Source organism: Saccopteryx leptura, chromosome 4 (assembly GCF_036850995.1).
Source record: "Saccopteryx leptura isolate mSacLep1 chromosome 4, mSacLep1_pri_phased_curated, whole genome shotgun sequence".
Taxonomy (NCBI): domain Eukaryota; kingdom Metazoa; phylum Chordata; class Mammalia; order Chiroptera; family Emballonuridae; genus Saccopteryx; species Saccopteryx leptura.
In genome coordinates, this window is record NC_089506.1 from 184,632,027 (window position 1) to 184,645,311 (window position 13,285).

Here is a 13,285-nt window from a genome sequence, read left to right on the forward strand (position 1 = left end):
TGACCCTCAGTTCCTCTCTGTTAAATGGGAGGGATGCTGGGGCTTCATGGAGTCTTCTGCAGGTTGGACACTGCACAACTCAAAGGACCCCATTCACACTGACGGTGACAGGAAGGGCATCTTTTGTAGTGAGCCTCAGAAACCCTGCAAAGCTGTACAGGGTGACCCTGGTGGGTGATCTCCAATTGCCTCCAGCTCTAGCATTCTGTGGCTCCCAGGGGAGAAGCTTTGGCATGGACACCAAACCCCCTTAATCAGTTCTTTTTGAGCCACAGGGCCTTGTGCCTACCTCAGCATGGCATCAAGGGCCCTGTACACCAGTGAACTTGCTTCTTTCTCCCCAGCACTAGAAGCATTTTGAGAGCCGGGCTTGTGTTGTATCCGTCTTTGCACGCCCTCCACCTGTCACAGTGTCTGGCGCTGAGAAGTTCCTCAGTAGATTTTGCAGAGTGAAAGGATGGGTGAATATATATCCTATGCTTTCTAACTGCATCACTGCTTAAGATTTAAGCCTCTCTTATATACATGACAGTATGAACAGTAAACTCCTGGTTTATTTCAGTACCACTGTGCCCTCAAAGCACTTGCTTCTCATGTAAATATATTGGAATGGGATGGCTACATGTGTGGTCTGTTTTGGAGAAGGCTGGCATAAAGTACTGATGGATTGCCTGAGAAAGTCAAAAGAGTTTCATCCTTACTTTTCAAGATGTACAAACTGCCTTTATAGTTAACACTACTGTATGATATACTTTAAAATGGTTCAGATGGTAAATTTAATGTTGTGTTTTTACCACAATTTAAAATAAAAAGCATTTTTTTTTTTGCCTAACCTGTGGTGGCACGGTGGATAGAGCATCGACCCAGAAAACTGAGGTTGCGAGTACAAAACCCTGGGACTGCCTTGTCAAGGCGTGCACGAGGAGCAATCAATGAACAACTAAAGTAAAGCAACTACGGGGTGATGCTCCACTCTCTCATTCTCTCCCTCTCTAAAAATCAATCAATAAAAATTAAAAAGAAATAAATAAAAATAAAAAGCATCTTTAGATACAAAAGGTAGAGTGCTTCTGAGCCTAGCCTTAGAACAGGGTGATGAGAAGGACAGGTGTTTTCAAAAGGTAAAAGAGGGCCTGACCTGTGGTGGCGCAGTGGATAAAGCATTGACCTGGAAATGCTGAGGTCACTGGTTCAAAACCCTGGGCTTGCCTGGTCAAGGCACATATGGGAGTTGATGCTTCCAGCTCCTCCCCCCCCTTCTGTCTCTCCTCTGTCTCTCCCTTTCCTCTCTAAAATGAATAAAAATAAATAAATAAATAAAAAATCATAAATTTCTGAACATTTAAAAAAAAAAAAAAAAAAAAAAAAAGGTAAAAGAGCCACCTGGTCAGCAGCTCCTCCCAGTGTTCCCTCACCGCTTCTGTGATGACCATACAATCTTATGACCTAATCTATAAGTCTAGCAAAAATTGGTTTTGTGCTTTTGTTCTCCTGAGAGCAAAGGGCTTAGGTATCTTTTCTGATGCTGCTTAAAATTCATAAGCCAAAAAAGAGAACCGTAGCTTCCTACCTCACTGTAAGGTATCCCTTCTTCAAAACTAGAAAAAAACATAGGTACGCAAAGACACACGCACCCCCATGTTCATCGCAGCATTGTTCACAGTGGCCAAGACATGGAAACAACCCACGTGTCCCTCAACAGAGGACTGGATAAAGAAGACGTGGTATATATGTACAAGGGCATACTACTCGACCATAAGAAGTGATGGCATAATGCCATTTATGACAACATGGATGGACCTTGACAACATATACTAAATAAGTAAATCAGTAAAAGCTAAGAACTATATGATTTCACACATAGGTGGGATATAAAACTGAGACTCACGGACATAGATAAAAGTGACATGGTTACCAGAGAGAAGGGGAGTAAAGAGGGACAAATATACAGTGTCAGAAAATGATTTGACCGTGGTTAATAGGCACACAACACAATCAAGTTCAAATGCTATGGAAATATTTACCTAAAACCTATGTTCTCTTACTGATCAATGTCATCCCATTAAAATTAACTTTCTAAATAAAAAAAATGAAGCCAGGTTAGAACAACAACAAATTAATGTTTCTCTCTCTCAAATCAATAAAAATAACAAATTTAGAATGGGGACAGGATCCAGGTTGAGTGCATCCAGAGGACTAGGTACTGAGAAGGAAGATGCCCATGGGCTTGGGTGACAAATTATCCAGGTAGGGGCTGTTCAACCCTCTGGGGTGGGGGGGTTGTATTGACCCTAGTACAGGCCAGGAAGTGGGCTGACCCAGTGGTTTGAGGTCAGCGTTTGTAGAAGTGAAGGAGAGTACAGACCCTTGACCAGAAAGGGCTTGTTAGTCTTCATGGCAGGATCATGAAATTCAAAGCCACTCACTCAAATTTCTGAGGCTAAAAAGCAAACGCCACAGGCTGAGTGCCAGAGAGATTTGGGTATGAAAATATAAGCTTTTAAACTCACACAGATGTGCTTTTCTCCAAAAGGCCCTGAACATGCCAAAGCAGGTCAGGGGTTTTTTTTTTTTCTTTTTCTTTTAAGCTTCATTCTGTTCTATCTATTCTGTCCAGGGGCTGCTTGGTGCTACTCATGAATTTAAGAGGCAGGCTGGAAAGCCTGCTGTTCAGGGCCAAGGGCAGGGAAGAGGTAGAACACAGACAAGCAATAATGAAGAGCTCTGGCAGTACAAGAAGTCTGGAATCTGCAAATATTACAGGAAAGCTGAATTTCAAATCAAGAGTTCTTTTATCCATGATGTAAAGAGCCGGGCATGCCTGGCATTAGAAAGCAGAGAGGTAGAAAGCTTTCTACCTTTCTTGGCATTAGAAAGCCTATGGGTGCAGGTGGGCAGCACCTTCTCCTAGGGGAGGGAGCAGGCCTTCAGCTCTGGGCAGGCACATGGGGCTCGAATCCCCATCCTCTGCTTAGTGGCTCTGGGACTTTGGGAGGGTTGCTTGCTATCTCCAAGTTTCAGTTCCCTCGTTTGTAGAATGTGAATAATGGTATCTAAGATAATGCATAAAAAGCCTTTAGCACATGCAGCATAGGGAATATATCAATAATATTGTAATAACTATGTTTGGTGTCAGATGGGTTAGACTTCTTATCAGGTTGCTCATTCCATAAGTTATACAAACATCTAATCACTATGCTGTATACTGAAAACTAATAGTATTGTATGTCAACTGTAACTGAAAAACAACCAGAAATACATAAAAAGCACTTAGCACAGTGCCTCGCACACAGGTTAATTAATGTTCGTGGCCTGTTGTTTTTGATGTGTTAAGTATGAAAAAGATGATAACTGTGTGACACTCCTTACACGTAGGAAATGGGGAAAAGAGAGTTTGGGCTATCTTCTTCAGTGATACTGTCCGTGTGGTGGTGGGTCAGCCTGCATTACCTGGAAGCTCACTAGAATATCAGAACTTTGGGCTCTGTCCAGACCTAAGGGCTCAGAGCACCTAACAAGGGCTCCGGGTGACTGGTATGTTAGCCCAGCCTGAGACGCTCTAGTCGGTCTCCTGGTTCCTCGGCCAGGAAGCCCAGAAATCAGCCCCGTTGTTCAGATGAAACAAATGAAATCACATTATACATTAATCTATCTTGATTGCTGTTAACTCCCACAGTTTGCAGGCAAATCCAATCGATAAGAAGCAAGCATCATAAGCAGACGACTGCATCTGAGGGAACAGAAAGGAGGCTGGGGCAGTGCAGAAGGGACCGCAGTGTGCAGTTGCCCAGAGCGAATGCCGAATGCCGCTCCTGTCTCCAGGAGCTCCAAGGCACTCCCTCCCTCCCCGCAATGGAACAGAATAGAATAGGAACGAGGAGGCCTGACTTAGAGAAAGGAAGAGGCAGTGAGGGGAAAATAAACATAAACCAAAAGAAGCCACAGCGATAGGAACACTCAGAACCTCTCTTGCTTGAAATTTCCGAGGTTTTAAGGAGCGAGGAGGAAGAAAGAGCAGGGCCACTGTTTTAATAAAACTATGCCTTGTGGGATGCATTTCTTAAACTGCATTCATTTCTTCATCCAAAAGATACTTATCATGGGCCAGGACTGTACAAAGAACTGTGATCACAGGCATGGCACAAGGAGGGGCACTCACCTTTCCTGGTCAGGAAAGTCACAGTGGGCTTGGGGAAATCTCATTATGCATTTTTATTCTGCCCTTTCCGGAGTTTATGGGATGACCGTGAGGTTATATGGAGCCAGGGCTTTGTGAGTTGCCTTTGCAGAGACGGGTCCCGCTCTCTTATCTCTGATTGCACCGTGCAAGAGAAGAGGACTGAGCAGGTGCACATGAGCTGGGAGAAATGCCCAGCTCAGGATCACACTGAACACCCCCATGCTGCCACGGGCTATTGGGGGGTGTGCCACGGCTATTGGGGAGCAGTCCCACAGTGAACCAAGTAGGGGTGGTATTCTATTAGAGATTTCCCCCTTTGTAACGAGAATTTAAATGATTCATCCACGAACTGGGAGTCAGCCAGAGGATTCAGAACGTTCCTTTGTTTCTACGATAGAACCAAAGTTTCTGTGCTGGACACTGGTTGCGCCAGTGACCCAGTGAATGGAAGGACTTCCTGCAGTCACTGAAGTGCAGTGCCTCCATTCTTGCACCGCTAAACTGGGGCTAATGTGAATTCCATTTGGTGTCTGTCCACAGACTTCAAGCAGCCTGTGACATGAGCAGTGATGTTCTGGGGCACCCCTCTCTGAGACTTTGGCCTCCTGGGGACCAGCTGCTTGTGTTAACACACAGCAGGTTTGGAAGGCAGAACTCCCCAAGTCCGTGTCAAGGCCAGGCCCTCGTGGCCGAGTGAGCCGGCCAGGAACTCCAAACGCACGTCTAAGTGCACGGCGTGGATGCGTGTCCCTCTTCGCATAGCCGCAAGGCCCTTCCCCGAAGGCTCCTCTGAGGAGCAGGGCTGACACCATGTTTGTTTATCTAAGACATTTTCATGGCATATTCTCCCTAAACCTGACAGCTTGTTTACAGTGGGTTTCTGCCGGAGGGCAGTTTCCAAGTGCTGTCAGCTTCTGAATTACGGCTCTTGCCAGGGCAGCTCAGTTCAGCATTTATCTGGAAGGAGTGAGTTGACTCAGTAAGCTCTCACTGAGCGGACCCCGCAGCCTAGTTTTGCACACCAGTCAAAGGGCAGCTATGCTTTTCCTTCCCTCCAGGGGCTTCGCCTGTTGTAGAGGACCAGCAGGTGACAGCAGGTGGGAGAGCCAGGAAGTCCAGGGTGCCTATGCTAGGTGCTCTGAAGTATGTTCCCATGTTACCATTATCCCACCTAATGCTCACAATAGCCCATTGACTCAGGGGTTAGCAATCATTTCCTCCATTTTTTGCATAAAGGGAAAGGTGATCAGAGAGGCTAAGTACCCTGTTTAACATCACACAGCTATCAGGATGCTAAATCTTGGATCTGAACACAGGGCCTTTGGATTCTAAACATGCTCTTCGCTGTGCTGCGCTGCCTCTTGGAAACATTTGTGGAACGAAGTATGTCACCTGGCTCCTGAAAGAGCCGACTCCGGGTCTCTTCCCACCCGAACCTTCCTTTCACCGAGAATGGGAGATCAAGCAGGGTCACATCCATTTTTCTCTTGGTAAGTTCTTCTTTTTTTCCTTCCTGCCCCCCTCCCCCCATCCTTTTCTCCTTGTTAGGTAAGAGGACCCCACCCTGCTCTTGTTAGGTAAGAGGACCCCCCCCCACCAACCCCCACCCCGTTCTTGTTAGGTAAGAGGACGCTTTACAAAGCTGGTTTTCAGAAAGGCCTTCCCACTGATTTGAAAGCCACTCAGTATTCAAAGTCTATACCTTCATTTTAGGAACTCTTCTAAGCAAAATGGTAGACAAGCAAAACCTCTAATTATGCTGAAAAATTATTTTCCAGAGTATCCCCCTTGCACTCTTTAGTTTCAATCTAACAGCGCCAGGGGAAGCTGGCCGGATGGGAGCTGCCACCATTTCCACTTCCCAGACGGGAACACTGAGGCTCAGAGCAGTGAAAGGACTGCAGACGGTGCTAGCTAGACTGTGCGCTTCTTATTTCTAACTCTCTTCCCCTCACAATGTCCTGTGACTTCTGAGTCAGCCTCATTGCTGGATCTGCAATGCATTAGGATATACTTCTAAAGGAGGCCACGGGAGCTTTGCGTGGGCGCTTCGTTAAGCTGGGAACAGAATGCCTAAGTTCACCAGACTCACAAAGCCTGACGCATCAGAGCACTCTGTTTACCAAGGCTCACACCGGGTCCCTCTCACGGAGACTGAAATGTGTCCCCCACTAACTGACTGAGCACGCTCACCTGAGGGAGGCACAGGGAATGAGCAGGGGTCGTGGTCGGTGTGGGAGGAGTGGCCGCTGGGGGGCAAGGCTTGGGAGGAAACAGGAGCGATGGAAGCTCCCACGCGCTGACACCGTGGGATATGGGAACAGTGCGCTTCAGACAGGAAATACATATTGAATAACAATGGAACGTGCTCAGATTAGAAACAAGCAGGCACAGAAGAGTAATGCCAGGAAGCAGGAGGCCCAGTTTCTGAAACTGTTCTAGATAGCGATGTTTTTCTCTGCCAGTCACAGAGGGCAGCATAAAGAGAGACCAGGCTGCCCTTGGTGGTGCTGCTCACCGGTGCCTGAGCACGCACCTGACTTCGTAAGTTAAAAGGACAAAAAACAAAACAAAATCAAAAACAAATCAGAGATGTTTAAAAATTCCTTCTCCTGCCCAGCGGGAACACTTACTGGGAAATGTTTTTCCTTTGGTGGCAGCATCTCAGTGAGAGACATTAGTGTTTTTCTGGGCAGGGGAGTCAATAACCCACCGCACAGAATAATCACCGGCGCGGTGCAGCCCGCACCTGATGACGACGTGAGGCTGTGTCGGGGTGTGCAGAGGAAGTACCCGCGGGAGGATTCATGGTCTGCGCAGGCAGTGACAGCAGCAGCGGCCAAGTGCATCGTTCACAATATACTACGATCCCAGCAAAAGCGAGGAGCGCGAGCAAGAGAAGGGAAGCGCCAGGCCTCATGACAGATGGAGCCCAGACTACCGAGGAGGAAAAAGCCCAGGGTGCGTGCCTTTGACTGATGGGCTTTCAGAAGCTGGGGCTTTTTCTTCCCTTGATCTGCTCTTCCCAGCAGCTCATGCCTGCTCATGCACCACACACACACACACACACTCTTGCCAGCCTGAACCAAGCAGGCGAGACAGGGTATCGACCAGAGGGGAGGCTGTGCCAGCTGTGGGGCGCCCGCTCCAGCTGGCCTGAGTCCCCGGGGCCGTGGGCCATACTTACAAGTGTCCAAAAGAGGTAAATAGTGAAGAGTGCGACAGTGAGTGCAATCAGTCCGACGGCTTCCAGCCGGCTACTAAAGTGCAGGTGGTCCACGGCGCCGCGCAGGCAGAGCCAGCCCGAGATGGTGGCCAGGGGGGTTATGAACAAGAAGCACACCAAGTCTCCAAACAGAGTCCGCTTCTCGTGCTGAGGGCCTGGGTTTCTGAACCACTGCCAGGGAGAAGGAGAGAGAAAGACAGGACAAGGTTAAGCCCCTGGCGTGGAGTGGAGACACACTCCTCTGAGGTTGCCTCTATCTTCAGAACCGGGAAAAAGGCACTTCTGACTTGTTTTGAGATCACAAGAAAGCATTAAGGGCTCAGTCCCAAGCCTCGGCCTCCTGAATAATAGAGATTATGATAATAATATAATATGACAATAGTGATGATGATTATATTGTAATGATAATAATAATAATGTGTCCTTGTTGCAGATGGCCTGCTCTTCTTGAAGACAGTTTAATGGTTATTAGTATAAATCACAAGGACTCTATGTAGAAGGTAGAGAGGATGTTATTTTTGGAAGGTACCTAGTTGAGGTGCCAGAAGTACTGTCATGTGGCCAAAGCCTTACAGTGTCTTGATTCAGGGAACGTGAGCAGGAAAGGGTTAACTCAGCAGGCCTGGATTGCTCAGTTCCTGCCAATTCCCAAGAAAGACCTGTTTTCCAGACTGGCTCCTAAGGGATGAGCTCTTACAGTCCTTGTGATATTCAGCCTGATGAATGTTTTGTATGCTTGAGGCACTGGGCCACAGGGGCACCAGTATAATCAGATAGCTTATGCCAATGATGTGATTTGTGATTTATGCTGAACGCCTCTTTTTGTCCTGGGGGGCTGGAGTCTGAGTAGCTGAGGTGAGTCATGCAGGCGCTGTTTGCCTATGTGACTGACACCAATAAACACCACGGATACCAAGGCTTGGGTGAGCTTCCCTGGTTCATAACTTGGTACGTTTTGTCACAGTTTGCTGCTGGGAAAGTTAAGCACACAGTAATTTGTGACATTACCGGGAGGGGACACCTGGGAGCTCATGTCTGGCTTCTCCTAGACTTTGCGCCATGCCCCTTTTCCCTCTGCTGATTTTAATTGGCATCCTTTTGCTGTAATAAATCATAATCACAAGTACAAGAGCTTTTCTGGGTCCTGTGAGTCTTTCTAGTGAATCATTGAGCCTGAGGGAGGTCTTAGGGACCACCCACACACAGTGACTCACCTGACTCCCTGAGCTCAGTGACGCCTGCTCCCTCATGTTTCAGGAGCCTGAACATCCTTCTTAGCACCGTTCCAGACATCTTTTTTTTAATGTTTATTTTATTGATTTTAGAGAGAGAGGAAGGGAGAAAGAGAGAGAGGAGTATCGATCTGTTTCTGTGTGTGCCTTGACCAGGGATTGAACTGGCAACCCCTATGCTTTAGGACTATGCTCCAACCAACTGAGCTATCCGGCCAGGGCTGTCTCTGCTATTTTAGCTATTCCTATTGGGTGTGAAGTTGTATTCCACTGTAGGTTTAAAAAAATTTTATTTTAGGCCCTGGCTGGTTGGCTCAGTGGTAGAGCGTCGGCCTGGCATGTGGAAGTCCTGGGTTCGATTCCTGGCCAGGGCACACAGGAGAAGTGCCCATCTGCTTCTCCACCCCTCCCCCTCTCATTTCTCTCTATCTCTCTCTTCCCCTCCCACAGCCAAGGCTCCATTTGAGCAAAGTTGGCCCGGGTGCTGAGGATGGCTCTGTAGCCTCTGCCTCAGGTGCTGGAATGGCTCTGGTTGCAACAGAGCAACGCCCCCTGGTGGGCAGAGCATCGCCCCCTGGTGGGCATGCCGAGTGCATCCCGGTCAGATGCATGCAGGAGTCTGTCTGCCTCCCTACTTCTCATTTCAGAAAAATACAAAAAACAAACAAACAAAAATATATATATAAATTTTATTTTAATTTATTGATTTTAGAGAGAGAAGAAAGGAGGATGGAGAAACTTTTGTGCTTGTTTAAATATTGGAGCTCTGAATTGCTACAGGATGGTTGTTTTCCTCCCATTTGAGAAATTGCTGAATATCTGCTGAAATGTTCTGCATAAGCTATTCTAAGAAAAGTCACACTTACATATTGGGGTCAGTGCATGCTGGTAATGAGGCCTGGTGGCTTCAGATTAGTAGGAAAACATTGTTTCCAAACAATCTGATATTCTCATAGCACATTCTCATGTAACAATGAGAGAGGCCATGGAGTCCAGAGAAGGAGGGGGGTCAAACACAGGTAATGAGATGGGAGTGGGGAGAGATACTGGGGCCCCTCTCTTCCATCTTGTCCTACCAACAAATGGGGAGGCTACACAGTGCTGTGGGTTGGTTCCCAAGTGGGAGCATTATGGGTCGCTGAGCAGACACCCAAGTGGTGGCCAGGGCAACAATTCCCACAGAACCACTGGTGAGAAGGAAAAGGAGGGTGGTGCTGACTGGAGAGAGGAGAGACTGTCCTGCTTAGGGAGAAGGGAGAGACAAGGCCGCACAGAGGGCAGGCAGTGGAGGAAGGCGCAGTGAGGGGCAGGGAAAGACTCGAGCTGTGAGCAGGAGAGATGGTGGGTGAAGGCGCGGAAGAAAGTTTTGTGGGAGGTGTTTGTCCTTGAATGTTTGCCTAGACAAATATTAAATGATCTGGAATGCCCAACATAATGCTTTCCATTAAAAATGGGCTGAGATGCTGAAAGCAGTCAACTTCAGCTTAAAAGTGGACCTGACTACACACACACACACACACACACACACACACACACACACACACAGCTCAGCTTACCCTTTATTTTTTATTTTATTTAGCAAAAGACAGAGAAAGGGATAGATAGGGACAGACAGACAGGAAGGGAGAGAGATGAGAAGCATCAATTCTTTGTTGCGGCACCTCAGTTCATTGATTGCTTTCTCATATGTGTCTTGACCAGGGGGCTCCAGCAGAGTAGGTGACCCCTTGCTCAAGCCAGTGACTTTGGGCTCAAGCCAGTGACCCTGGGGTCATGTCTATGATCCCACACTCAAGCCAGCGACCCCATGCTCAAGGTGGTGGGCCCACACTCAAGCCAGATAAGCCTGTGCTCAAGCTGGTAACCTCAGGGTTTTGAACCTGGGTCCTGTGCGTCCCAGGCCGACACTCTATCCACTGCACCACCACCTGGTCAGGCTGGCTTAGCTTACTCTTTGTGTGGTTTGCTTCTGGGTCATATTCAGGTATAAAGTTCTTTAAACAGGTAACATCTGGGACTTCTTCAGAATCCCAAGTGTTTTTTATCTCTTACACAAATGCAGACCCCTAGAATAAGACCAGTGGTAATACCTGTTGTTGAGAAAAGATTCACTCTATGCCATGGTAAGAATCTCTGCTAAAGTATCTAACAGTAATTGAAAATTTAAAAATTAAAAATAAGCCTGATCTGTGGTGGCACAGTGGATGAAGCATTGACCTGGAATGCTGAAGTCAACGGGGTCAAAACCCTGGGCTTGCCCAGTCATGGCACACAAGAGAAGCAACTACAATGAGCTGATGCCTCCTGCTCCTATGCCCCCTCCCTCTCTCTTTCCTCTCTCTAAAATCAATTAATAAAATCTTTAAAAAAATTTTTTTAAACTGGCTATTTCTGGTGATGGAATTATGAATGGTTTTTAATTTTTCTCATTGTATGTATTATCTTATTTTTCTACAATAAATATGGATTACCTGTATAAATATATATTGTAGATTAGCTGTGTATGAAACATTGAGAGAGTAAGAGAGAGAGAAAAGAGAGAGAAAAGAGAGAGAGGGGTCCAATGTCTGGGTGTTTAATCTCAGCTATATTATCATGCATTTTGGCTTAATTCATAATAGACAAAGGTTATCTCAATTATTTTCAGTAACATTTCTAGCTCATATATGTCTTTGGCCTCTCTTATCAGTTATACTTATTATACATGGAGTATTATGTGCATTCTATAGTAGTATCTTCGTTTCCAAACATTCAATAAAGAGCAGGGTAAGGCAGAGGGCAAGTGTGTGTGCCCATCTCCCCACTTGGGCCGAGGAGACAGCCTATCTTCATCTCACTGGCACCTAGCCCATTCAAGACTCTCGATGATGAATGATGACAGTAGCATATTTCCTCATACCTTACAACATGCCAAATACTATTTTATATGCTACATGTAGTAACTGTTTTACTCTTTAATAATCTTTAAAGGGGTACCTTTAAAGAGGTACCATGATTACCACCACCATTTTATAGATAGAGAAACTGAAGACTAGGGCAGTTATGGTAACTAACTTGCAGAGGACTGGTCTTGGCTTTGGTTCATGTAGTCTAGTTCCAAATACTGCTCCTAACCACTCTATTATATCATCATTCTTAGTAACAAAAGCAATATGGAGGAGGGGCAGATAAAGGGGATAGGAGTTGAATTTAACTGTTTTATCAGTACAAGAAGGAATATTTACTTAACATGGTTCCCCTGGAGTGAAATACCAATTAATTCATCCTTCCACTTGTTGACAGCTTTTTTTTTTTTCATTTTTCATTTTTTCATTTTTTTTTTTTTTTCATTTTTCTGAAACAGGGAGAGACAGTCAGACAGACTCCTGCATGCGCCCGACCGGGATCCACCCGGCACGCCCACCAGGGGCGATGCTCTGCCCACCAGGGGGCGATGCTCTGCCCATCCTGGGCATCGCCATGTTGCGACCAGAGCCACTCTAGCGCCTGAGGCAGAGGCCACAGAGCCATCCCCAGCGCCCGGGCCATCTTTGCTCCAATGGAGCCTTGGCTGCGGGAGGGGAAGAGAGAGACAGAGAGGAAAGCGCGGCGGAGGGGTGTTGAAACAAATGGGCGCTTCTCCTGTGTGCCCTGGCCAGGAATTGAACCTGGGTCCTCCACACGCTAGGCCGACGCTCTACCGCTGAGCCAACTGGCCAGGGCCTGTTGACAGCTTTTGCAGCTAAAATATTATTCTTGCCTGACCTGTGGTGGCATGGTAGATAGATAGAGTGTTGATCTAGAATGCTGCAGTTGCCGGTTTAAAATCCCAGGCTTGCCCAGTCAAGGCACACATGAAAAGCAACTACTACAAATTGATGGCTCTTGCTCCTCCCCTTCCTTTTCTCTTTCTCCTCTCTCTAAAGTCAATAACAAAAAATCAAATTAAAATATTATTCTTGAAGACTCTTTAGTTTAACCTTGATCTTCAGCTTATACTTGGTTAGCTGTGTTTTAAAAGCTGAAGTCAAAGATTGAGAATACTGATATTTATGGCATCTTTCACCTGGTGGGCCCACCCATATTGTGGCCAGGGGATCTGTGGGCAGCCCAGGGCACCCTTCCTATAAAGCATACCCTGTGACTCAGTAATCCCTCTTATGGAAATCTACTAGAAAAATTTGAAAACATTTATTCGTAAAGACATATGTACCCCTATGCTCATTGTAGCTTTATTCACAGTGGCCAAGACATGGAAAGAACCAAGGTGTCCTTTGACAGAGGACTGGATAAAGAAGATGTGGTACATATATAAATGGAATACTACTCAGTCATAAGAAAGATGAAACATGGCCATTTGCAACACCATGATGGTCTTGAGAACATCACGCTAAGCAAAATAAATCAGATGGAAAAAGTCAAGAACCATATGCTGTCACTCACATGTGGGATATAAAACTGAAAGCAGCAAATGAACAAAGAAGACAAACAAACCCACAAAAACCCATAACCAGAGGGAAAGGGGCTTAAGGGGAGGCAGAAGAGAGTAAAGGGGGTAAGATATATGGGGATGGAAGGAGACTGGCTTTGGGTGGTGACCACGCAATGCAATGTACAGATAATGCATTATAGATTGGTACACTTGAACCTTATATCATTTTATTAACC

General features: G+C 46.4%; 1 protein-coding gene across 2 annotated transcripts in view; it reads right to left on the minus strand.

The window, feature by feature from the left end:
- The window catches only part of MARCHF3 (membrane associated ring-CH-type finger 3), a 159,236-nt gene that overhangs the window by 7,938 nt on the left and 138,013 nt on the right, over window positions 1-13,285 (minus strand). For both annotated transcript variants that reach the window (XM_066382135.1, XM_066382134.1), the window contains exon 4: window positions 7,368-7,577. In XM_066382135.1, the coding sequence (XP_066238232.1) occupies window positions 7,368-7,577 (210 nt within the window). The remainder of the gene's footprint in view (window positions 1-7,367; window positions 7,578-13,285) is intronic.